The sequence below is a fragment of the Bactrocera oleae genome, chromosome 4 (assembly GCF_042242935.1).
Source record: "Bactrocera oleae isolate idBacOlea1 chromosome 4, idBacOlea1, whole genome shotgun sequence".
NCBI lineage: Eukaryota > Metazoa > Arthropoda > Insecta > Diptera > Tephritidae > Bactrocera > Bactrocera oleae.
The window spans coordinates 74,937,284-74,962,581 of NC_091538.1; the positions used below are offsets into that span (position 1 = coordinate 74,937,284).

Below are 25,298 nucleotides of genomic sequence, written 5' to 3' on the forward strand. Positions count from 1 at the left end.
TTGCACTCCTCAGATGAACAATGTTTTATATACAGCTCTATGGAAGCATCTATAAATACCAAATGAGATGATCTTACCAACGCGAGTCGTCGACGAAAAACGTTTCAAAGCGTTTGTCGCATAGATCAACTTATAACTGTAAATTATAACAAACGCCATTATTGAAGAAGACTAAGCAAAACATAGTTATTATAATAAAAGAGTCGAGTAATAAGCATAAGTAGTACTATTTGTAATATATAGTATTCATTAGTTTCGATAAATTTACCTCGTCGATTTTTTATATTTAGTCACGGTGCGAAATCAATAAAAATCTTAAAACGAGTATACGGTACATAGTTAACATTTAGTGGATCGCTGATGCGTTGCACACGTAGAGTAAAATTTGTCAGGGGCTTCCACAGAATCGCAATCGCATAAGTGACCATATGTATGAACAAGTTTTATTTGCTTTACAATTAGATGCTTAATTATCACCTGTAGTTTAAATATAATATTTCCACGTAAACGCTGTCGGATATAAAAACAAAGTGCATTTCCTTACCGGATGTCAGTGAAGTGGTGACTATTGCCCTTTGCATTTTGGAAGAAAATCTGTGTAAAGGCATAATAACATTATAAGAGTTCAATTTGTATGATTTATTGATTGATACTGATTTAACAAAATGAACAGAAATATATTGTTGGTTTTCTTAATCCTTGTTGTGTATTCTGCATTGGTGCACGGTGAAAATTCGTTAAAATCTGAAGGACGACAGTCGTTGCAAAGAAGTCATAATACAGACTTACAGTTCGAAGCAAGAACAAGGAAATATCATCATCATAAATTATGTAAGAAATTTCTTGTCTGATTTTTTTAGAAGTAATTAATATTTATATTTGACTTTGTTAATCACCTAAGGTCATTGCTAAAAAAACGTTACAATATTTTCAAACCCATGATCAAATATGTAAATTGAAAAACAAAAAACAAAAAAACGTTTACTTCAGTTGCACTGAATAGAATAAAAGTACATAAAAAGATCTTTATTCTGATTTTTATCGGCCAGTTTGTATGGTAGCTATATGCGATACCTTCGATAATAATATGTGCCAAGTTTCGTGAAGATATCTTGACAAATAAAAGAGTTTTCCATACAAAGACTTGAGTTTGACCGCTCAGTTGAATGGCAGCTATATGCTAAAATAATCTATACTACTTGGACAATCTATGCTACAAGGACTTAAGTTTGATTGTTCAGTTTTTATGGCAGCTATATGCTATACTTGTCTGATATTGGCGGTTCCGACAAATGAACAGCTTGGGTAGAAAAGAACGTGTGTAAAATTTTAGACTCATATCTCAAAAACTGAGAGACTAGTTTGCGTATATACAGACAGACAGACGGACATAGCTAGTCACGCTATTTACATATATGTATATGTGTATACTTTATAGGGTCTCCGACGTTTCCTTTTGGGTGTTACAAACATCGTCGCAAACTTCATATACCTGGCTGTACAATTTTACTGATAATTTATAATTAAAAAAATTATTAACTCTTTTCACTCACGTCGTACGATGCCTACAATTAAAGATTATATTTGTAAATATTGCGTCAAGTTTACAGGTTTTAGGAAAAGTTTAAGCGGTGTTGTTGATTAATTATCACTTTTCACTTTCATTATTGGTCCCACCTTACTTTCGTGCATGTTTATTTATTATGGCTACACATGTGAAATCTTTTAATCACAGATAGAGCAAATCACTGGTAATTGATACAAATTTATTTATCTATGGGAGAATTGATATTGGTAGGTGTGTTGTTGGTATCAATGTGAATGGTGAAAGTAAGTGGTACCTTTTTAATATATGATAAGAAAAAGTAAACAAGCTACGGTGTTTACTGATATGACACATTGAAAGTTTGTCAAACAATAAGAAAATTATTTATTATATTACCTTGAAAACGACAAAACGGCAAGCGGTTCAGAAATGAAAAATGTTTAATGAGCCGTTTCAAATATTTAAATTTACACCTACATATTTTTTAATAAAATGTGCTAAAAGCGGTATAACAAAAGGAAGGAACTATTTAGTAGAGTCCGACCGATTAATCGACATCGGCCACTTTAACAGAATTCTCTTATCGCACGTCATTCTAGGTATTTGTTTTTTCTTAATTACTTTAAATGTTTAAAATATTAATTAGTCGTATTTAAGATCTTTTATCAATCAACTCAGTATTTGCCTTATGACTCAACATGTGTCTCTGTACTAATTCTTTTAATTGCGATGTTTGCAAGTGAAACTAGAGCGTATCGATGATGTTGGATTAGAAAATTAAAAGATAATTTTAGGAATACACGCAGTGTAGCCTCCTAAAAAAGCTGATTTTTTTTAAGAGAACTACTGTATAAAATTTCGTAAAATTTATATTTATACACACTTAATGAATAGAAAAACTGAAGAATCATTGTACAAATGTCAAGTTACAATTGCAGGCAATTTGAAAAAAAGTTGTTTTGAGATAAACGCGCTTAAAGATAAACGTATTGAGGTATTGAACTGTTTGAACTGAGCGGCTACACTTAAGAAGGCTCGTACTCAAAAAATATTTGAAGTATTAATTTAAAATTTTAATATGATATATGTATATACTTGATTTTTTCGAAATTTCACAGTAGGTGTGGCGCAAAACTGCGTTTTTACTACTGCGTTACATATGAACTGAATTTATTGTTATGTACTTAATAACAATATTTTTAAACTTGCAGAAAAAAATAATACTCTGGGCACAACTACGAAGTGTGATTTCGAATTAAGTATGTATTTTATTTGGAATAGGAAAAGTGTTGCGGAACAAAGTATTAATGAAATAATGAATATTCAGGTAGTTTTTAAGGGATCGATATCGGCCGATTTTTTGCCAATTGGCCTGGGAATCGGTTGGATACGTCTAATTATTCATAAATCAAAAACATACTTGTATGTACATATGTGCTCATAAGATCAAAGAGGCCACTTATATATTATATAAATATATAAATGAATGTTTTGTATATTTTCAGGGTACCTTTGGGGTTGGCACGCGCTGGCTATTGCCTATTGGGTTAAAGTGAAACTTATCGTTGTAGGCTTCTTCGTTGGTAGTGCGATATTCGTAGCTTTGCGATATGCCTGGCCTCATAAATGTTCTACCGGTATTGTTCATGACTCCCCCACAATTGTTTACGATCACCCGCCGTAAGTTGTAAAAAAATAATTCAAATGAGAAAAGTTAAAGTTAAAAAGGCTGTTCATATTTATTTCATAGACCTGCATTTGTTAACGATCATGTGCCTTATTCCTTCGATCATTCACCACAATTCGACAATTCATTTTCCAATTCAGAATCTGTAGATCCTTATTCTGCCTACGCTGGTTCTTATTCCCAAGATATTACAACTACTGCAGAAGTGGTACCGCCAACGGCACAAGACCTTCACCGGATCGGTCGTAGGAGTGTGAACTACTCCACAAGAGTGAAACGTCAACAACAAACGCAATCTGAATCTTTAAGAAAAATTGAGGAGAGGTATGTTCAAATAACCACGCATTATTGTTGTTTTTGTAGCGGTCGAATTCTGTAGAGTTGACAGTCGTTAGTTGGATAAAAATCCGGGTTCGTCCCGGTTACGTAGACCCGGCTGTCGTAGGAACGCATTCTTTAAGGCATTCCGATGCATTCGCTAATCTTTGTTATAGGCATTAGCGTTTCTATCAGCAAACTGATTTTGCAAAAACCTTTAAGATTCATTATTATATAAAATTTATTTGATTTTACTGGCTATTAGTTTTATCTTTAAACATTATTTATAGTAATTTCGCTTTTCAGAATTGCCGAATTGATGTTTGACTTCTTAGGCTTGGATTCAACAGCATGTCGACAACGTTTCATCTGTGAGATGGAGTTTCGCTCACGGCTTAATCCACTTAGCGGTATGGCTTTTCGAATTTTAGGTCGTGGCTTTTTTGAAAAATATATGAATGCACGCAATAAACTTGGTCGGGCAAAATCATTCACTGAATGCTCTGAGGTTAACCCAGAGTGTAAATTTATAGAGCAAAATTACTCAGATCCAGTATCTCCTGAAATAGGAAATTCAGAAGAATCCAGCGGTGCTGCTGCCACTCAAGTTAAAAATGAAATTATAGGCAGTTCAGAAGAAAATCAAAAGAGGTTTAATAACCCTAGCATTACTGTGGAAATTCAAAATCAAGGGAATTTACAAGCAGAACGTAGGTATATAAAATACCTTAGATATAGTAATCTAGATGGCTCAAAAAAGATTTAAACGAGGCTTGGTTTAAACTGAATTCCCGAGTGTACAAGCAACACTTAATAAATTTATATACTTACATATATCAATTTGTACTGGTAGTTCACTAAACTAAAAAGATAATTTATTTATGTTTTTTATATATAATTATAAAAATTGTAGGTATGTGTATATATAATATTTGTTATCAAGAGCTAAAACTCATATTTCGTAGCTAAGCAGTACTTTATTTTATTAATGAAAAACGATAAGTGGTTTGATCTAAATAATTTATTTCGTCGTGTAGCTTTATCTTTATGCAGTGGATAATAAATTTAAAATACTTAATTTGCATCAAAATATTATTTAGATGGGTATACAGATAATCGAAAATAATTATATAATTTGTACAGCAGTCAACTGCAACTCGATTAGGATTATAATTTTTTAGTCTTTTTTTTTGTTACTGAATTTATTTGATCAGCAATTTTATCAATTCTTTTTTGATTTATTGGTTCGAGATTACGTACTTCCTTCTTCCTGCTGCTTTCCTGCTTTTGTGCAATGCCGCGTGCTATATCATTCCCTTTATTCCAAACAAAATTTAGGAAGTCCATAGCAATATCTTGTTTAAAGAAAGCAATCGACACTAAAGCCACTAAAATAAGTGCTGAAATTGAATTCTGATTCAAATCCGCTTCAGCTGTGCGAACTTCTGGTTTGAAGTTCATTTCAATAAATATAGAGCTAGTGTCTGCAACAAATGTTTCCAATGGTAATATATAAGAGTAAGTTTTATCGGAAAGCGTCGATTTCAGCTCCACTATATAGCTCTTACCATCCAGCGGTATTCGTGGAAGAAATACCATAATGCCAGGATTGAAATTTGATTTCATGTTTAAAGGAGTTTCAATACGTTGCGAGTAAATCGGCGAATCAGATGCACCTTTACGGTACATCAAAATTCTAAATGTTTTATAGTGATCATTTAGTGTAGTACTAATACGTACTATAGCATCAACGAATTTTATAGGACTTATGGCGATAAGATTCATCCCACGTATATCATTTTTTGCTATTTTAACGATTCGAGTTTCAGGAATTGAGCGTGCTATATTTGAATCAGGCCTGCCAACATCTTTGGGTTTTAAAACATAAGTACATCCTGGTTGCAGTCCCCGTAAACGATATTGCCCGTTATTTTCACTTGTTGTTTCTTCTTGTTGATATTGACAACTTTCGTCAGAGAATGCTTCGATATTTATTTGTCCGAAAGGTTCACCATTTAGCGAATTTATCGATCCGAAAATAGAATACGCCACGCGTTTTCCGCTAAACAATAATTGAGGAATTCTAAATAAAAAACTAACTATTTATTTTTCATACTTACAAAAATTCTAATTTAATAGTTTCCCCATCCTTGATATCAATCATTTTCGATGAAGGCTCAAATTTATATTCTTTCATCATCGGTCGTAAAAAATAACGTGATGGTGAAAGTGAATGGAAATTAATTGGCTCCTCTGCAGTGATCAGATTCCTACGGTAACTTTCTGCACCGCTTAACGACAGTAAAACACCACTTAATATTTTCCCATCTTCATCTTTGACATTCACAATAATCTCACATAATTTATGCACTTGAAATGAAAATGTCTCCCAATTGAAATCAGAGAAAACATATGACTCTTTTTCAGCTTTTAATTCATATTTAAGATTCTCGTCAATAGGTCCAAATGTGAATTCCCCGTTAATATTGGTATACATAATTTGTGCAGTCAGTTCTTGATTCTCTGGGTGATTTAAAATAATTGTAGCATTTGCCAGAGCAGGCACAACTGTTCCTCTTATGATTAAGCCTCGCGTAGCGATGAAATTAAATGCAACGTCTACGCAATCATGACTCCCTATTAATTCCTTGGTTTGAGGCGAAAAAAGTAACAATTCGCTTTGCGGTGTAATATTTATTATTTCCTGGGGTTGCAAGTGAATATCATATCGATATGAATATTTTCCGTCTACTTTGTGAGTCTCAGCGAATGGTGTTATAATATTCTTACCAAGAGTTTTCGATTCTACAATTAAACGTAGAGAATCTATATTTGCGTCTGAAGAAAGTATTCGTACTCCCATTTTATGGGCTATAGCTGTAATTATAACGGGATTTTTCTCCACCGTATTAAACGTTTTAGGTAGATTTTCATCATATAAATGACAACCTTCCAATTTAAATTTGTATGTCCCAAATATAGGTACACAAAATGTGTTCACACCTGTAAGTAATTTAAGAGTATCTACTAATAATTGTTGTTGCTGAACGGGAACCACTGTGCCAGTGTAAGAATATTTCATCTGTAGAAAAATCTTTATTAGGTTTTTATTTAATCGCCTTAAATTTTTCAACTTACAATAGCGCGATGGCTCGAAATTACAGTAACCTCATATCCTCTTTGAAGAAAGGGTGGTGCAGTTTGCCTAACTGTAGCAACGTTGACGAAGACGGTTGTGGAATCAAAGCACAAGTTCTCCTGACTAATAGTTAACTCATACGCACCCGGAAGTATGTCTTTGAATAAGTACTTGCCACCTTTAGGGATATAATTAGAAATTAAATAATATATTACATTTTTTTTCGTAAAAAATTACCTTTTGCTATTGACTTTTCCATTTGCCCTGTTCGCTGACCTTCTGAATTTAATGAATTCAGTGTAATATCTGCTGCAGTACATGTCTCAGGAGCATCAGGAAGACATTTTACTTCTCCAGACAAAATTGCGCGTAGTTGTGAAAATAATATATCGTTGAGCGGTTGGTATTGCACGACGATTTGTTGCTGTAGTGGATAAAATTGTATACCACTAGTTTTATCTGGGTCAGTTGTCAAGACTTCAATATTATATTTTCCACTTGATAAATATATGCACCAATCTCCAGATTCGGGTTTGCTCGAAACTGTTGTGTGAAATACGGATGAATGCTTTGTAATACCAACAACATATGATTTTTGTGAAACTACTTTTCCACAAACTTCATAAGCTAAGGGAACTATAGCATCAATATTTGTTGTATTTATTTTTAAATCGATTTCTTGTTCACTGAACTGATAGTGTGGGTATTCTGCCCGAAGTTTATAATGGCCAGGTTTTATATTTTTCACCGTATAGCTACCATCTATATCAGATTTTGCTACAACTTGATCATTCAAAATTATTAAAGCACCTTCTATAGGTGATCCAATATGTGAATTAAGTACTTTCCCAGCAACAGTAAAACCAGTAATCTAACAAACAGTCGTATTACTATCATTAAATAAACCACCTTATTCTTAAACTTACTTTAAATTCATCTCTTATGAAGAGTGTGTCTTTTTCCACTTCCAATTCTATGATCATTGGTGTTATGTGTAATTTATGTGTGGAATTTTCCACAATTGGCTGCACCAAATATTTGCCCGGAGGAACTCCTTTGAAAATAAAATTACCTTTTTTATCTACTGAAGTTTGGCAAGATGAATGTGTTTCATAATTTAAATTATAACTTGATAATTCAACATGTCTTCCTTGTTCGCACAATAATAGAAGTGTTTGCTTTTAAGTTAAATCAAGATCATTAGTTAATTGTATACACGTACAAAAATATAATATTACCCCTTTCTTTCTGAATATTGCCAAGTCAATGCCTGCGGTTAATTGGCCATTCGAATTAAAATGGCCGATCACATCAAAACCTCCTACAACTAATGAGTTGTCTGGCAACTCAGTATTGCCGCTCTCCACTAAAACGTTGTGTTCCGATTTTGAAAAATGCCATCTCGGATGTGTAGCATACAATTTGTATTTTCCTGGTATTATAGGGGTAAAGGAGAAAATTCCATTTGTATTGGTCACAACATGGCGTTCCTCGCTTTCAACTTCCGAAATCAAATGAACGCTTACGCCCTCCATACCACTACTGTCTCTACCCACAAGGGCAACTTTTCCAGTAATACCAAAACCTTTAAACACAAAGTTTACATCATTGCCTTGACTACAAATGTCATTTCTTCCATCAAAATTAAGTTCCACCTGTTGTGGCTCGAAGCTCCAACCCGGAGGCGGTGACACTTGTAGGAGGTATTCACCCTTATCATAAATAGGCAAAAAGTAATATCCATTTGAAGGAGAACAATCGGTTTTATCCTTTAAAGAGCCTTGTTTTGTCAATCTAATTAAAAATAAATTATTTTAATGTTATAGGTTAGTGACCATAATTAAAGGGGCAAATCATGTAAGCCCCATGTCGTGATTGATTTTACTTACAACTTTACTTCTACCTTGGAAAAGTCAATTTCTGCATGACTTTTTATGAATCCTCCACATCCTAACACATCATCTCCAGTTGAATAATGGAGAATACAACTGAATTTCGTTAGTAATATTAAATAAATTAATCCAATTAGGCTCATTTCATTTAAATTGTAGGAACAGTCGGTAACAAATATAATATATGATTGATAATGATTACTTGCTGTCCCTACAGGTAACAGTTAATATCTTGTTAATCTTATCAGCGGCAATATTACCAATTGAGGTGGCACAGCGTTTATGGTGGGCAACAACAAATATAATAATTTTCCAAATAACTGCGAGTAATTTACACCAGACCCGAGTTCATGAAATATAACATAAATATCAAGGGATAATGGCAGTGACAGAAAGAGTACCGTTTTGTCAAACCACCAGTTCATTGATAGCAATGGATGGCATGAAATATATTTAAACATGCCAAACATTGGCAATGTGCAATCTCCATTGGCAATATTGCTGGCAATATTGATTTTCACCAATTTTAAATTGCCTATAGAGATGCCCCGTGTGTAAGTAAAAAAATGTGAATGTATTAAGTATCTCGTACTGTCACTGGCACGTGTCCTATATTTTTGATCACCGTTTTTTAAAACATTTCTATTATATTACGCATATTTACATATTACATACAAAAAATATTCGAATATAATATAATGTAAGTATTCATTTGAAACCGAGCGCGGTTGCAATCATGAAAGGAATTTCTAAATGAAAAGGAATACCGAATGGCGTTGTTGTGTACTGTTACGAACAAGAATATAAAGCGTGGCACCCAAGCCCGAGCGGCATGGCCCTTTCTTTCCTTTTCGTCCCCTCTCCTACAAAAACCGGTTTGGGCGACAAAAAGAGTCCCCGTCTGAACATACTCCCTACTCCCTAAGGATGGAAAACACGATTCCGATTCTACTCGATAATCGATTTTTGTCATAAAATCATCGATTTTTCGGTGTCGACCTTTACCTTCCGAAATCGATCAAGAATTCGGATATTCGATTTTATGGTTAGGTGGTTAGTTACATATTGTGGCGAACACGAATACCAGAACACATCAGAATCGACGATAAACTGCTAGAAGCAACTAGACAGCGAATTCGTAGTTGCCAGAATGTTCTAGTAGCGAACTTTTGTTAAAAATTTACTATATAAGGGCTGCCGGACTGTGCAGCTCGGACAGTTCTAATTAGAGTGTTGCCGTGTAAAAAGCATTTAAGCTATAAGCAATAAGTTGTAAAGTCGAATATCGAGCATTAAGTGTTAGGTTGTTGGAATAAAGATAAATATATAGCCATTAAATTGTGACTTTAATTTAACAATCCAGTGATCGAACTCAAGAGTGAGTTACAGGTAGACGATTTATCGGGAAATCCGTTACAATATTCTCCATACCATTGCAATATCATAACCATTGTTAGTATACAAGTATCTGTCAAACATTTTTCATGTCCAGAGATTTTATATGCCGCATACTTAAATAAACGCGGCGGCAACGCTGAGCGTTGAAAATTCAATTTTGAAGCCTGCTGCCGTGAAGTAGTGCTGTTGTCTAAATAACTGTGCTCATCAGAACGTGTGTATGTTAATATTATATTTGACAGATGCTGTCCATCTGTGTTTAATGCATTAGTATTTTTTCTTGTTTGCAATAAAGTCTTGTTTTATATAAGTAATTTATTTAATCTTAAGTCTTTAAAATCCAGCCAAAAAATTCTTTTAAATAAATTTTTGATAATAATTTTCCATTTAAGCCATTCACAGCGACAAGACTGGCATATTATATACAAAACAAAACTTCATTACTTGGAAGATACCGGTTATAACGAAGTTTCCGCATACTAGTTCACGCTCTATAACAGCAGTTCTACAGTATTAAGGCACTTGGACAATTATTCTTAGTATTTTGATTTGGAATTGCTGAATGACTTACTTATTATTTGCGTTGCGAGTTGTGCACCATAGCTCCATTACGATCTGAGTACTTCTTTAAAAATAAGTAGCTTGTTTCCTATGAATATGGTCTACTACCAATTAGCTAATTAATATTTTTAAGTTGGATATGTAGCTAATATTTTGTTATTAATTTTAATTTACTGGAACTCCTCTCACATGAAGCTACGAACACGCAAACCGTCATGAACAATTTCAGTGCAATCAAAAGATTTGGAAGAGATTCTCTAAAATCCCATTCTACAATAAACTTTAAAAAATCTAGAGGCACCCAATCAGTAACCGTATACATAGAGCTGAGCTAGTGCTAGTGGAGGAATCTCCGAAAAAAAAATTTTGTGCTAGCGATTTATTTTTGAGAGACCGGGTGGGTGTCACCCCAAAACAGGTGGTATTAAGTATATGATGGAATATAATTATATATTAAACGAATAACGAAAAATTATAGTTTAAGTTTATAGTAGTAAAACCGAAAAAGTACCTTTTCTGTCAAAACAAAATTATACTCAAAGCCTACTTTTTGCTTAAGAGCATGCCAACTGGCCAGAGGAGAAATTACGCAATATCCTATGGTCAGATGAGTTTAAATGAAATAAGTTTTATTCTAACTGTAATGCAGAGGATGTCTGAAGGCCAATGAACACCACTTTAAAAACCACAATACCTAGTTACAACCATTAAACTTTGAGGAGGATCCATCATGGCTTAGGGATGCTTTACTTACAATGACAGCAGTTACTTATTGCAATATTTTAATTGAAGTGATGTTACATTATACTGAAGATAATATGCCACTTCGATGGTTGTTCCACACGGTGACGCAAAGCACAATCAGAGCTGATAAAAAAATGGTTCTTAGATAACAACATTAGCATTTCAAGCTAACCTACTCAATTGTCGCATTTAATTCCCAGTAAAAATGTAATGGTAATGAAAATATGCGAAGCTATTCTCCAGGCCACATGCCAATAATTGGGGGAGTCTATATCTCGTCGATGTCGCACCTTTATATATAATAAAGTACCAGAGATAAAGAGATGCCCAACTCGCCTGTCAAGGATGCCTGCGCTTGACATGAACATCAATAGACTCTGTGGCATCACTATCGATACCTCTTTCAGTGTCTCATACCTTTAGGCCCCAAATACTTAAAGCGTAGAATTGCCATTGCGGGATAAGTGCCCAAGAGATGCTATATTGCTTCCCTGGTGCCTTGTTCTTGACATTTCCTGCAGTCTTCTCGATCTGTCAGCCCCATTCTGAAGGCGTGTGCCGCCACCAAACCGTGACCAGTGAGGTCCATGTTCCTACAGTCCCGAGTGCCAGTAGGAATTTCGTATACTTCCGATCTACTGTTTTGCACATAACTTCTGCAGTTTTGCACCCAGGTAGATCGTGTTTTGATTTTCCTTACCATGCTTTTGTCCAGATCGTTGTATAGACAATGCATGGGTTTTCCAATGTTGATCACGTTTTCGAGTGTCAGCCGTACACCACTCTTGGAAATCTCGTCCATTATTTCATTCCCCTCGATGTCTTTGTGAACTGACACCCAGTAGAAGTTAAGTCGCTTGCTGTTGTCGACTCTTTCTTTTGCTGCCCTGCTTCCCAAGATACTTCTGGCCGATATGCGATACGAGAGGTTACTGCCTTGACTGCTGCTTGGCTGTCTACGTAGATGTTGACTCTGTAGTTTCCTGCTGGTGCATTAGAGGCTAGCTCCGCGGCTTTCGTAATGCAAAGACCTCTGCTTGAAATATAATGCAGTGGTCCGGCAATTTAAAAGGCTGCCTTACTCTGGAGAGTATATCACCGCACTACCTCCATTCTTTATTTTCGAGCCATCCGTATTAATGTTTAGTGTGTTGCGTGCAGCTAATAAACCGCCATTACCCACCGAGTTATGCCCGAAGATTCTATATGTAAATTCTCCTGCAGCCAGTAGTCGCCTCGCCAGTTTTTCTGCGCAGCTTTCAAAAAAGAGGTCTACAGGTGGCAGGTTTAGCACTAGTTCAAGAACCGCCGTTGGATTGGTTCTTAAATCTCCCGTTATGCAAAGCGCCTTGAGCGTCTGAAACTTTCCATTAGCTTCCGGTAGGTGGATTTTCGTACGCCTGTCCACCACCGTAGAGCAGAATTGGTCTTACAATAGCTCTGTAGCATCAGTGTATGAAAGAGGGAGAAAGCCCCCCAAGTTGTGCCAGCATCTGCTTACACGCATAAAAGGCATTGCTAGCCTTTCTCACTCTTTCTTCCACAACAATTTGCTGTCCAAGACTTGTGTTCTATTTATCGAAGGGAGTATCCATGGAGGGATTTTGTATTTTCTTGTGAACCGGCTTTAACCCCAGACCCGCTTGCGATGCCTAATTCTGGACTGTATTGAAAGTGGTGGTCATAATACAGCTAATGATGTGTAGACACCTACCCGTTATTAAAAGGGGAAATTTCGTCCGCATATGCCACTGTCTTAGGGGCTTTTGCCGTCTAAGTTCCTTAACAGTTTATTTACCACCAATGTCCATAGGAGGGGAAATAGCACTCTATCTTGCGAAGTGTCTCTACAGACTTCCTTGGTCATTCTAACGTCATTCCACTCTGATATTTTCCTTCTAGAGATAGAGAATATAGCAGCATCAACACCTATTGACTCGATACTATTCACAAAAGATTCCGTAGAAGCGTTGGTGAACGCTCCAGAAATGTCCAGGAATGCTCCAAATGCGTATTTCTTAAAGCCCTCTACAGACTTCCTTGGTCATTCTAACGTCATTCCACTCTGATATTTTCCTTCTAGAGATAGAGAGTATAGCAGGATCAACACCTATTGACTCGATACTATTTACAAAAGATTCCGTAGAAGCGTTGGTGAACGCTCCAGAAATGTCCAGGAATGCTCCAAATGCGTATTTCTTAAAGCCCTTATGATATTAAACATCAGTGTATAAAGGGGAGTCTGTACGGATCTGCCTTTTTTGGATGCGTGTTGCGCTTTGGATAAGCTTCCAAGAGGCGCTGCCCATTTTAGTTTATTCTCCGTAATGACGTTTTCGGGAAAGTTTACAGCACTATTTCCTTCATAGCTAGGATTTACCGCGAACTCACGGACAGGAAAGTGCACACTGACTAGGTCTTCTAACGAGTCCTTACAATTGTCCGTCCACTCTCCGCAACTCTTGCGAATTAGACCGGGCGAGGCGGGGCTTTTGGATAATAGTTTCTTGAGCCTCACCTCTCGTGGGTCTTTTCAAAGCTACTACAAAAGTTCTTCAGGATTGTCGTACATTTATCTTTCATTGGTTAATGATTGAAAATATTTTGCAAAACGTTCGTTCTTAAACCTTTTAATTTTTCGAGTATAGAAATAATAAATTTATAATAACTTTATACATACATAAGTAGTACATATTTACATGCATATATGAATCAAAGGAGCCCTTTTTTCTGATGGTCGCCGGTCGTCGTTCATTTTAATAGTAAGCTAATAAAGGTTCAAGTGCATCATCTGTTTATTTACACTTGAACCTAATTTTTTTTTTGAGCAAAGCAAAAAATAAAATAATAATACACAGTGCAGGGCTTCGAAAATATTTTTACTATGAATTACCCACTCTGGAGACTTACAATTTAAGCTAAAATTTTAAAACGTTGAAATACTAATACATGTGAATGCATAGTAACATATGCACATACGGGCACATATGTATGTACTCTGGATAAGTAAATGTTTTTTGCAATCAATTATATTTAATAAATACGTACATATGTATATAAACTGTACCGTATTCTATATAAATATGTAGATACAATATGTGTGTGCAAACATCACGCTCCTTTTGGCGCGATAGCATACATATAATGTACTTGTATGCGTATTTTATAATTAAATATCAATGTGTACATTTTCAATTTCCCTTTAGAGAAATTCACTAGTCATAAATAAGCTCACAACTAGTATGAATTGCAAGCACATCTTATCAGCTACTTTTTAATTTAGCTGTCTAATATTTCTTAATGACATATCTTAGCTTAAAATAAAGCAATTTAAATAAAATATTAAAAATATGTAAATTTGATATAATTAATTGCATTAAAACGTTGACATCACATAATTTAATGGTTATAAGCCTAAACTTTTCTGACTAGTACGAATTTATTAAAAGTCTAGTCGTAAATTAGTGCTATTATTACTGATTATCTTGATGCCTCACTGCAGGGTACTTATGAGAATACATACATAAACAGAGGCCTATCTTCATATGCATGTTCGTATTTGTTTACGTAGGAAGTGAATGTACTGAAGAGATTCCATTCAGTTTTAAGCGAAGTATTTAGCCGTTCGGACGTCGTACTTTCCAACAACAAGTAAATACATACAAGTGCAATAAAAATAACAATTCCTGAGTGTTTAACAGCTGCCAATTAAATAAATTAGTAGCCTAAAATATTTATATTTCTAAGAGGCTTTTGCCGATTTCATCATCATATACTGATACATTTGTATGTATGCACATGCATACATTTATACCAAGATTGTACATATACTAAATACACAGACTCATACTTGTATGTTATGTGTCAGAGACTGATAGTTTTGGTGATAGAAGAATCTTGTGAGCTAAAAGTTGTTGATAAGACATCTACATATGTAAACACATAAATATAAAACTTGAATCTTGGTTCCGGCATTTTTATTCTTTTTAGAAATAGATAAATTGACTATCAAATTATAAACCAATGCTTACATTATTAAATTCGTAATGGTTTGCAAGTGTTAAAACTTAAAACCATTAATACATAAATTGACTTTTACTGTGAATGAAGAACATTGTTGATTAGTACTTGTTTTTTGCATTATTGTAATTATGACAACGGAAACGCTCAAGCCCTTTCTATCAACGTCCCGCCAAGTGGATAGCGTTACTACAATGCGCTTGAGCACGACATCACATTGTTATCCTGGCTTCAATCTTAAGCGGATAATTTTCAGCACATTTACTGTGGTTTTATTTTTATGTTTGTTCGGTTTTATGGTGAGTATAGCAATTAATTGAGTAAGTATATTTAAACCCGGTATCTTCAACAAGAAAATTTCTTAAGTCAGGTGAGATCTTAAATGAAGCTCTCTTTTGGGTTTCTCAAACTTATTTTATAGTTTTGCACGCTACTTTCTGCAGTTATAATATGCCACACAAACTGAACCATCGTAATCAAGACAAGATATCTTTGTGAAATTTCGTAGGGATTATTATCCAAAAGAATGCTAAAATATCTGAATATGAATATGAATGAATGAATGAAAACTTTTATATTTGACCAGATATCTTCACGAAATGTCGCATGGATTTTTATCCAAGGCAGTGCTACAATAACTAAGCAAATTGTTCAGATCGATCCGATCAATATCAAGTTCTTGCATGGAAACTTTTAACTGACTTGACTGAATCAAGACATTCCGTAACGGAAATAAACCTAACACAACAATTGAAGAGACAGCAGGGTGATTCAAAAATAATAATATTTAAAATACAATTTTTTTAAGGGTAAATAAAAACATGGAATTTAATAAAAATTTAATTAATAAAAAAAATTATTCAATAATCGGAGTCTCAATATTAGTAACATTATTATTAAGCTATTGCATAGCTTTTATCGCGGGCTTTAACCGCGGTAACCGAATCAAGAAATTCCGTATTGAAAATAAACCTAACACGGTCACAAAGTATGCGCAAAATGTCTGCATACTTTTAGGCGTATTTTCGCATATCTGAAGCGGAACAAATCTAATGAAGAACAGGGTGATTAAAAAAAATTAACAATTGCAATTTTGTCAATGGCAAATAAAATTATGGAATTTAATCAAAATTTTATTGGTAAAAAATAAATTCTTCAATATTCGGAGTCATAGTATTAGTAACATTATTATTATTTTGGTAAATAGCTACCCCACCTTTTGGAGCAGTATCTCGTTTGAATTAAACAATACAATTGAAATTAGGTATTTTAATCGGATTATCAATGGTAATAAATTTATAATAAACTTATCTTGGCTGGCGATTTCAACATCAACTTCGCTGATATATGATATATTTTAGCATCCCTATCTAGGGTGAAAATAGGTGAAATCGGATGACACAAGATAAACAAGAAAACACATGTGTCGAGATCTATTTGAATTAAAATTATTCTGATATGCCTATGTCACAGTACAAAAATGGCGAAATCGGATTACAATCACGCCTACTTCCTATATAACACAAGTTTAATCCCATATGATATTATGACTCTCCAGTACACAAATCAAGCACTAATAATAATATTAAAATAAAACTTACCAAAAAGAGTGCCTTCAAGATATGCCATCTCAAGTCTAAAAATTCTCAAAATCGGGCCATATCTGTTCAAGCCCTCATATTCGAAGAGAATCCTTTCTGATAAAATTATGTCTGTATCTCAAAAATGGATTGAATCGGCTTAATATTTCTCTTAGCCCCCATTCACCTAATAAAAAGATTTTTGGACTGCCAGCTATCTTTGCAATATGTGAGTTATCTTAATAAAATTGAGCGGGCGTGTTTTTCTAGTAACTGTGCATCTGTGTTCCTAAAATGTGTTAAATCGGGTGAAAACTAGCCCTAGACCCATATAACTAATATCAGGATTTTCAAATATCCGGTTGACTTTACTCCTTATATAATATATTGTTGATGGGTACCTTAATGAAGCACAGAAAACGTATTTTTTTGTAAATAATATGTAGTAATGCCAAAAATAGATAAAATCGGGTAAATTCTACCCCTATCTCTCGTGGCCTTAGACCGTATATATTCATCCATAGGTAAAATATCTTAGCAAAATTAACTAAACATATAGTATTGGATATACTACAAGTATAGTTTAATGTCGAAAATATGTGAAATCGGTCCAGCGCGTTACTCATACTCCCGTATACTACTTAATGATTAAAGATGAGTAAGGATATAAAACTTTTATATAATAAATCACTAGATGTCTAGCGACAACAAATGCTAAGCTAAGATTTTATTATTTTTATTTGATGGTACCTCTTAGTGTTCCAAAAATTAAATTCATTAATCTTTTGTGGAAACAGAACAAAATTAAGATTTAGATTAAAATTTGTCATTCAAGAACGTATCATTAATATTCCTCTGTAAACTACACTTTATTTATAGTTTAGATGCCTGTGTAATGGAAAATGTTACAGACAATAATGTAATCTAAGAAAGTATATATTTCTAAAAGGGTCTGCATCTTCAAAAGTACTGATTTAACTTTTACGGCATTCACATTTTTTGTAAATTTTACTAAATTAAAAAAGACAAATTGACTCAATGACTGCAATATTTCGTTCCTGAAATATTACAATATAGTAGTAGTAAACAAAAAAAGGAAAAGAAACACACGCATCAGACTCGTACTTTTGTTTGGACCGCGCCGGTTTTTAAAAAAGTTAATAAAGGATATCGGTTTCGATTCCATTGGAGGGAAAAACGCACAGTGAAATTAAAGAATGCTTAGATGCTGTAAACAGGGAGTTTTCTTTGATGACGATAGTTTAACGAGCTACAACAGTCGAAACATTGAGCTTCACTGACAAACACGGAAGATGGATTCAACAGACGAGGCCTTGAAGAAGTTGGAGAAACGCTGGGGCAAGTGTATGCTATCGAGCTAAAAAGTGACTATTTGGAGAAATAAATTGCTATTTTTCATTACTGTTGAAAATAATTTATTGGCAAAATAATTATTGGGTACACACTCGTATGTAATAGTAGTTATAAAACGAAATATATGTAAAAATACACTGCTTAACAAAATTTTATGAAAGCTCATATCAAATTTCGAATGTACTAGGGCTACAAAATAATAAGATGCGAATAAAAAATAAATTAACTCGTTAGATTTTCTTTTGATATCAAAACATATATTTTCTTAAAAAGTACAAACATCAGCTACATTTAGAGAAATTATTTTTTAATATAGAAAAAATACTTATGATTTTCGAGAATATTTGGCTTGTGGAAGGTCTTTTTTTAAGTCTCCAACAATAATTTGCTAGTATCGCTGCGCTCCATTTTCCTGATAGCGCGTCTCATTAAGGAAATGTTCGGATAGAACATCTTCGTTGTTCGTCACTCACAGCACTAAATTTTGCCGGAAAGCAGTCCAGATGAGAGTCTAGCATATGTATTTCAAGGACATATTACACCCCAAAGCTTTATATGACATTATATGTTCATTTATTAAGTCTTTGTAATTTTCCGATTTTTTTTTGGATAACGAAAATTTTGGATAACGTTCACAAAACATTTCCATATAGTTTTTCCTGATCATTTTGTTTCTTCAAAGCTCGTATCCTCTATCAGTTACCGTATTTGTGGCCTACAAATATTCCCTCTTTAATTTTACTTTGCTGGGTTTTGGGAATTTCTCTTTCACGACGCATAGATTTAAAGGTTAATTCTCATAACAAAAACTGTCGGGGTCGTTAGAGGTGTGGCATGTTTACGGTATAACAAACGATTATATATAGGTACAAGTATGTATATGATGTAAGTTAGATTGCGTTCGACTAACTACAGTAGTATAAAGGAAGTTATATATATACACGTATGTATATGAGTTCAGAAATGAATATGTATCTGTTGTAAAAAAAAAATGGACGTGATTGAAACAAAATTATTATACAATATATTGTTAATGAGGGTACACCAACATAAACATAACTCATCACAAAGTTCGTTTGGCGAAAACAGTGTTTACCAGCGATAATAATTTACAAATATTATTATAGTGCTAAATAGTATATTAAACAATGGAACGTATCTATAATTACAGTTCTATGAAAAAGAGTACGTACGTTTTTACCTTTGATTTGTTAGCCTAACAACCAACAATATAAGAAGAGTTGATCTTTATAAATATACATATAATATTATATATATATATACGTTTATTTCAGTATGTTCACTTTCGACGTATTTCCCAAATTGAAAGGAACGTTCAACATTTGACGCAAATAATATTGAAAATGCAGGTACGACTGGACCTGACGAATCAGGACGAACTGGGCGATTATGGAAATGAGGTACTTAAACGTTAATGAACATAGCATTATATAATGGTAAATTAAAAAGAAACTAGTAATGAGTGGAAGGGTAATGATCAGGATCATGTGTATCATGTGTATGTAATATAAAGGCTGGACATAATAAACAGAATATTCGTCTTAGAAGGCTTGTCGGTAAACTAGAGCTAGTTGCTAAAGACCCCTGAATCCGAGAGCAGGAATGCAATCATTTTCGAGAACAAGGACTTTCTCTCTGTGCGCAGTCACGAATGTGGGACGGCTTTCTCAAATAGAGTGGTTTAAAGGGATTTTATGGTATTAAGCGTAGAATTAAAGGATTATAGCCACTACGACTGCGTCCTAGTGCCAGATCAATTTTAATGTTACTTTACTTTTATCAGTATGTATAATTTACTTAATTTACTCCCACATCTTTATAAGAGTAGTTTTAGTGCGATTACTTTTGCTAGTAATAAACAGTCATTTGCTTTTATATGTTGTAAATATATATGTTTGAAAATAATCTAGTACGATACCGTAATTATTGATCAACCAAAAATATCACATACTGGTGGTGGAAAATTACGCCAAGGTGGTGAACAATATACAGTGCACGCTGATCATTCCGAAAATGAATTTGATTACACTGAGTTTAGAAACCAATTGCCCATAATGAACTATGACGAGGATGAAGATGGTGAAGCTAAAAATTACATTATTAATGACAATTCTAAAAGAAATGAAGATTTAGATGATATTAACGTAATGGAAATATCAGATGATGGCGATTTGTACAAAGATTTTTCCAAATTCAATGCCTCACGAAAAAATAATACAAGGTATAAAATTTTATTTTTTAACTTATACCTACATACTTCAAACAAAAAATATTCATTTACACTTTCAGTGCGCGTAATCCGCGTGCGATTGAATCAGAACTATTTAGCAAAGGCAATCCAAAATCTGAAATCATAGGCTTAAGAAAAAGTGCTGATGAAGGATCTTTGGATACGCTTAATCACCCAAAGAAAATGGTGATACTTAGGTAGGTATATATGTAAACGATTTTCATTGGAGCATGCCCTCGTTGGTAAGTTATACCAGATTACATAAGTAAGTGTCTTTAACGTGTCAAAATCATATATATTTCCACATAAATATATACAATACATTCCTCTTTTCCAAAAAAATTTTGGCGGAACGACTAAATTTACCATGGATTATATGTAAGTTTAGTTTACTTCTAAATAAAATACTTTCAATATTTTGGTTTATGTCTATTTTTTTTTTGTGTAAATTTGCATACTCATACAACTTGTTGCTACAAAGTATAATAGTTTTGTTCACCTAACAGTTGTTTGTATCACCTAAAACTAATCGAAATAGATATGGAGGTATTTATATATAAAAGATCAAAATGGCGAGACGAGTTGAATTCCGAGTGACTGACTGTCTGTCCGCCATGAAAGCTGAGCTGAATTGAGATATTGTAATGAAACTTGGTGCACAGATTTCGAGTTTGTAGATCGAACTACTGCCACGCCTACAAAACGCCATTAAGCGAAAACTTATAAATGCCACAACAAAGCATTGTAAATTTGTAAAAATGGACGATGTCAGCCCTCTAAGAGGCTTAATGCACACATCTCCTAAACCACGTAAGATATGGTACGATTACCAAAATCGCTCAGGACAAAACCCTTAAGCACCCCTATCGACACTAAATAATTATATAAATAAATACTTCAGAGGCATTAAATTTGACCAAAATTGTTAAAATCTGACCACAACTGTCCAAGCCCCCAGATACCGAATATGTTAACCCCAGTTCCTACAGCGAACATTTTATTGAAAATATCGGTCGATCTGTGAGATATGCTATTGAAATTCGGAGCAAGTTCTTTCTTAATAACAGTATGCCTGTATGTCAAAAATCGGATGAAGGCTTTTCTTAGTCGTCATATATATACCAAATAGAAAGATTTTTGAACTGCCGGCTACCTTTATACAATATGTGAGTTATCTTAGTGAAAATGAGAGAACGTGTTTTACTTATAACAATATATCTTTGTAACTAAACGGGTTGAAATCGGGCGAAAACTTGCCCTAGTCCCCATATAACTAATATCACGATTTTCACACATCCGGTTGATTCTACTCCATATACTCGTATAGTATATTGGTGAAAGTGTAACTTAATGAAACTCAGGGAGCATTTTATTAGTATATATAATGATTTCCGACTTATCACTTGACTTTAATTAAATGGACAAGTTTCCTTGAAAATTATGTGGCTTACAACTGAATATGAATGGAATTGGTTTAGACCTTAGTATCAACCTCATATTCCTTATGTAAAGAATTTGGACCCTCTGTTTGACGTTTTTCACATCAACTCAATATATTAAATTTAGTTCTTCTGTTGAAATTTTTCGCAATATCTTTTGATATAAAGTTTTGCCAAAACCTATGAGTATTTCGCCGACTTTGATCCTTGCAAGTAGCAAGAGTATAAAATGTTCGGATACACCCGAAGATAGTCCTTCCTTCATGTTATAATTAATTTTCTGAGTGTTTAACCCATTTTGTTCAGAAAAATAATTCTTCTTATCCAAGATGATTTCAGGGAAAGAAATGATATAACTTCTAAAGGTTTAAGGGTGCTTTCGCAAAGAACTCTACGCTCTTCAGATACATATATCCTATATGTTAACTTTCCATACAATGCAGCTCAAGGAGCTTTTATATAACCGTTAAATTGAAAGTGGCCGTCGTGATTGTCGGATTTCATTCATTTTCCCATAGGATTATGAAATGCAAAAAATGGTGTATCCACTAAGTTTAGTTGCTTGTTTAGTAGCTTGTGAGACATGCACATTAAATTTGTTAGAGAAGAATCACAATTACCTTAGAAATATTTCAAACGCTTACTCCGTGTCACTCCATCAAAAAAATTATACCCTTTTAATAATATAACTACTTTTATAATGAGAATCAAAAATATATGTATGATGTGACGTCTCGACAAAAGAAAAAAAAACAGGAAGAAAGGGATGTAACCGAACTTTTCATACTCTCGCAACTTACAAGGATCAAAGCCAGGGAAATACCTTAGGTGTTGGTACCAATATATTCATTGGTACTTGATTTGTATACTGCAAAGTGAAAGAATCAGATGGAATTTTAAGTTGTGTTATATTGGAAATAGGGGTGGTTGTGATCTGAACTCTGTAACAAAGAAATATCAAAATAATATAATGTATTTCAACTAAATTCGGTGAGTATTTCCGAAAATATAAGATTTCACCTAAAGGCGGCGGGTGCCACGACCATCGTCCAATTTTGAAACCGGTTCCTATAAAGCCTTCTTGTACCATGTAAAATGTAATGTCTCTGCCGCGTTTAGATATTGATTTATTTAACTTTTAGTAATTTTTAACAAAAACGTTTTATGGGGAGAAGGCGGAGTTATTATCTGATTTCACCTATTTTCGCATTGTCATAAGAGGTGTCGAAAGGATTTGTCCTATGCAAATTTGGATAATATCGCTTGAATGATTTGGGAGATATGTATATATAATAAACTTATTAGGGACGTTGCAATGCCCACTTTTTCAAGGTTTTCAAACCACAGTTCTCCCACGTTAATGCGATTCGTTGTACCAAATTACAGTTTTGTATCATAATTTCCGGCTTAGTTATGGCCATTTATAGGCTTTCGATTAGTGGCGTTTTGTGGGCGTGGTGTCAGTGTTCTGATTACGCCCATCTACAATACCGAACTTCTTATGGTGCCAAAAAACATGTTACAAATGTACCAAGTTTCATCAAGATATCACAATTTTTACTCAGGTTACAGCTTGTTAGTCGTCTATCAGAATAGCGGTATTATTCAGTCAAGATGATGTGGAATGGCATATATCAGCTTCTTTCCCAATGTTATAATATATATATGAGAAAGGCGTAACTGTGATGTCAAATATATAATAATCAAGTATTACTATATATCTAATTTCATTTATAGGCTGCCAATTTTAGGTAAAGAATTATCAGACGTTAAACATGAACAAAATATTTCAGCTATGGAACAAAAAACTTCAAAGCAATCTCATGGGAGAGGAATGGACCACCGAAAGTATAAAAATTCTATTGTAAGGAAAGGTAAGTTGTTGAGATTAAGTTGGTAGATTCCTTCATCCAAAAATGGAGGAATGTTCCATGTAAAAAACTACATGTAAAAAATTACAATTGAATACATAAGTTCGTAATGTAGTTTGAACCGATTTTTTTTTTAAATTTACTTGTTTGCAGCTAAATCCGCGCGTCAAATACAAGCTATAGCGAACGCTCCCGCCGCACACTTTCATTTAAACCACAAAATACCAGACCGTTTTGCCAGCATTAGAATCGATTGTAAGTGTTTATGGACATATGTATGTATGAATGTATGCAATAAACTTTTAATATAAAGCTTATGCAGCTTAAAAAATATTTATTTTTAGTATAATTAAAGACTTTTTCTAGTCTCGTAACGTGTTGCGTAAATTTTTATATAAGTTTTGTTTATAAACGAAATTTATTATAGTCTCCAGTATGTAAAGTAAATTATGTAATTTTAATTATTGCTTTATTTGTGTTTAATAGCTTTTTCTGGGGACATGTATATTGGTCATCCCAGTTGGTCAAATGAAATTGACGTCGATAAGTATTTCAAAGTGGAAAATGGCGTATTAACAGTATATGAAACAGGCCTTTATTACGTATACGCTCAAGTTTGTTATAATAATACTCATGATCAGAATGGATTTGTAATATTTCATGGTCATAAGCCATTTCTTCAATGTTTAAATACTGTACCAACGAACATGCCACACAAGATTCATACTTGCCACACTAGCGGTCTTATATACCTAAAGGAACATGAAACAATTCATTTACGGGATTTTCATAGTGATAGAAATGCTATTTTAAAGGAGTCCAATAATCGGAGCTATTTTGGGTTAATAAAAATATAAAAAATATAGAGAAACAATTTACAAAATTTAAATATGTAATATATATGGTTACACATAGAAATAAATGTATATACTTACATACATACAGTTAATTTTGGCTATTTCAATTATTATAAAAAATTTTGTACAATTTATACACGTTTTTCTGATTGAGATTCTAAATTGGGTTTTAATTGTATATTATACATACATGTGTAGAGCTACATATTATCTGTTCCAATATACATAATTAAATTACAACTACAATTATATTCATGACTACATTATTTACTAATTTAAATAGAAGACAATGCCCCGACCGCAACAACAGTTTCGAGGTTGGTACAGAAATTCGAAGAATCTGGGTCAGTTGCAACCAGAAAATCGCCCGGTCGAAACCGTAATGTTCGAACGCAACAAAACATTGCGGTAGTGCAAGCCAGTGTGAATGTGAGCCCTATGAAGTCACTTCGCCGTCGTTCGCAATAGTTGGGTATGTCAATATCTTCAGTGCATCAAATACTAAAAAAAGATGTTGTTGTTGTTGCGCTCGAGGCCCTGTCACGTCCAAAGATAGCGCGAAGTTTACGGGCAGTCTCTGCGTAGCACTCCCCGTTTTTGTAATAAGTTTTCACAAAAAGA

The 25,298-nt window shown here is 33.8% G+C and overlaps 3 protein-coding genes and 1 pseudogene across 6 annotated transcripts; 2 read left to right on the forward strand and 2 right to left on the reverse strand.

Annotated features, from left to right (window-relative positions):
- The first annotated feature begins 70 nt into the window (after window positions 1-70).
- Window positions 71-4,641, forward strand: LOC106627893 (uncharacterized). Of its 2 annotated transcripts, none has more exons than XM_014248213.3 (4): window positions 71-831; window positions 3,052-3,226; window positions 3,297-3,557; window positions 3,858-4,641. In XM_014248213.3, the coding sequence occupies exons 1-4, from the start codon at window positions 666-668 to the stop codon at window positions 4,315-4,317; spliced, it is 1,062 nt and encodes a 353-aa protein (XP_014103688.1). In that variant the 5' UTR covers window positions 71-665; the 3' UTR covers window positions 4,318-4,641. The 2 variants fall into 2 exon arrangements, with proteins under 2 accessions (XP_014103688.1, XP_036223770.1); XM_036367877.2 differs by lacking the exon at window positions 71-831 and adding an exon at window positions 1,968-2,145.
- LOC106627881 (BOS complex subunit NOMO1) lies at window positions 4,555-8,786 on the reverse strand. Its single transcript, XM_014248202.3, has 7 exons — window positions 8,580-8,786; window positions 7,929-8,484; window positions 7,617-7,868; window positions 6,928-7,561; window positions 6,690-6,868; window positions 5,672-6,633; window positions 4,555-5,613 (listed from the first exon to the last, which is right to left on the reverse strand). Exons 1-7 carry the CDS (start codon window positions 8,723-8,725, stop codon window positions 4,719-4,721), a joined length of 3,624 nt encoding a protein of 1,207 aa, XP_014103677.1. The 5' UTR covers window positions 8,726-8,786; the 3' UTR covers window positions 4,555-4,718.
- Window positions 8,787-11,040: 2,254 nt separating this feature from the next.
- On the reverse strand, window positions 11,041-13,152 carry LOC138857077 (uncharacterized; annotated as a pseudogene).
- A 1,697-nt stretch (window positions 13,153-14,849) lies between these two features.
- Window positions 14,850-24,769, forward strand: egr (TNF superfamily member 12 eiger). Of its 3 annotated transcripts, XM_014237549.3 has the most exons (8): window positions 14,850-14,936; window positions 15,276-15,604; window positions 19,555-19,680; window positions 20,191-20,501; window positions 20,570-20,707; window positions 23,687-23,823; window positions 23,974-24,075; window positions 24,307-24,769. In XM_014237549.3, exons 2-8 carry the CDS (start codon window positions 15,437-15,439, stop codon window positions 24,675-24,677), a joined length of 1,353 nt encoding a protein of 450 aa, XP_014093024.1. In that variant the 5' UTR covers window positions 14,850-14,936; window positions 15,276-15,436; the 3' UTR covers window positions 24,678-24,769. The 3 variants fall into 3 exon arrangements, with proteins under 3 accessions (XP_014093024.1, XP_069964934.1, XP_036223689.1); XM_070108833.1 differs by having other exon boundaries at window positions 14,881-15,604; XM_036367796.2 differs by lacking the exon at window positions 15,276-15,604 and having other exon boundaries at window positions 14,901-14,936.
- The last annotated feature ends 529 nt before the right edge of the window (window positions 24,770-25,298 follow it).

Bases quoted from the DNA above. Each gene is read 5' to 3' on its own strand.
- egr (XM_014237549.3), top strand. From the start codon at position 15,437: ATGACAACGGAAACGCTCAAGCCCTTTCTATCAACGTCCCGCCAAGTG. The intron at 19,681-20,190 runs GTACTTAAACGT...AAAATAATCTAG, and splicing joins TGGGCGATTATGGAAATGAG to TACGATACCGTAATTATTGA. The intron at 20,502-20,569 runs GTATAAAATTTT...TTACACTTTCAG, and splicing joins TCACGAAAAAATAATACAAG to TGCGCGTAATCCGCGTGCGA.
- LOC106627893 (XM_014248213.3), top strand. From the start codon at position 666: ATGAACAGAAATATATTGTTGGTTTTCTTAATCCTTGTTGTGTATTCT. The intron at 3,227-3,296 runs GTAAGTTGTAAA...TTTATTTCATAG, and splicing joins ATTGTTTACGATCACCCGCC to ACCTGCATTTGTTAACGATC. The intron at 3,558-3,857 runs GTATGTTCAAAT...TTCGCTTTTCAG, and splicing joins TTAAGAAAAATTGAGGAGAG to AATTGCCGAATTGATGTTTG.
- LOC106627881 (XM_014248202.3), bottom strand. From the start codon at position 8,725: ATGAGCCTAATTGGATTAATTTATTTAATATTACTAACGAAATTCAGT. The intron at 7,869-7,928 runs GTAATATTATAT...TTAACTTAAAAG, and splicing joins CAATATTCAGAAAGAAAGGG to CAAACACTTCTATTATTGTG. The intron at 7,562-7,616 runs GTAAGTTTAAGA...ACTGTTTGTTAG, and splicing joins TCATAAGAGATGAATTTAAA to ATTACTGGTTTTACTGTTGC.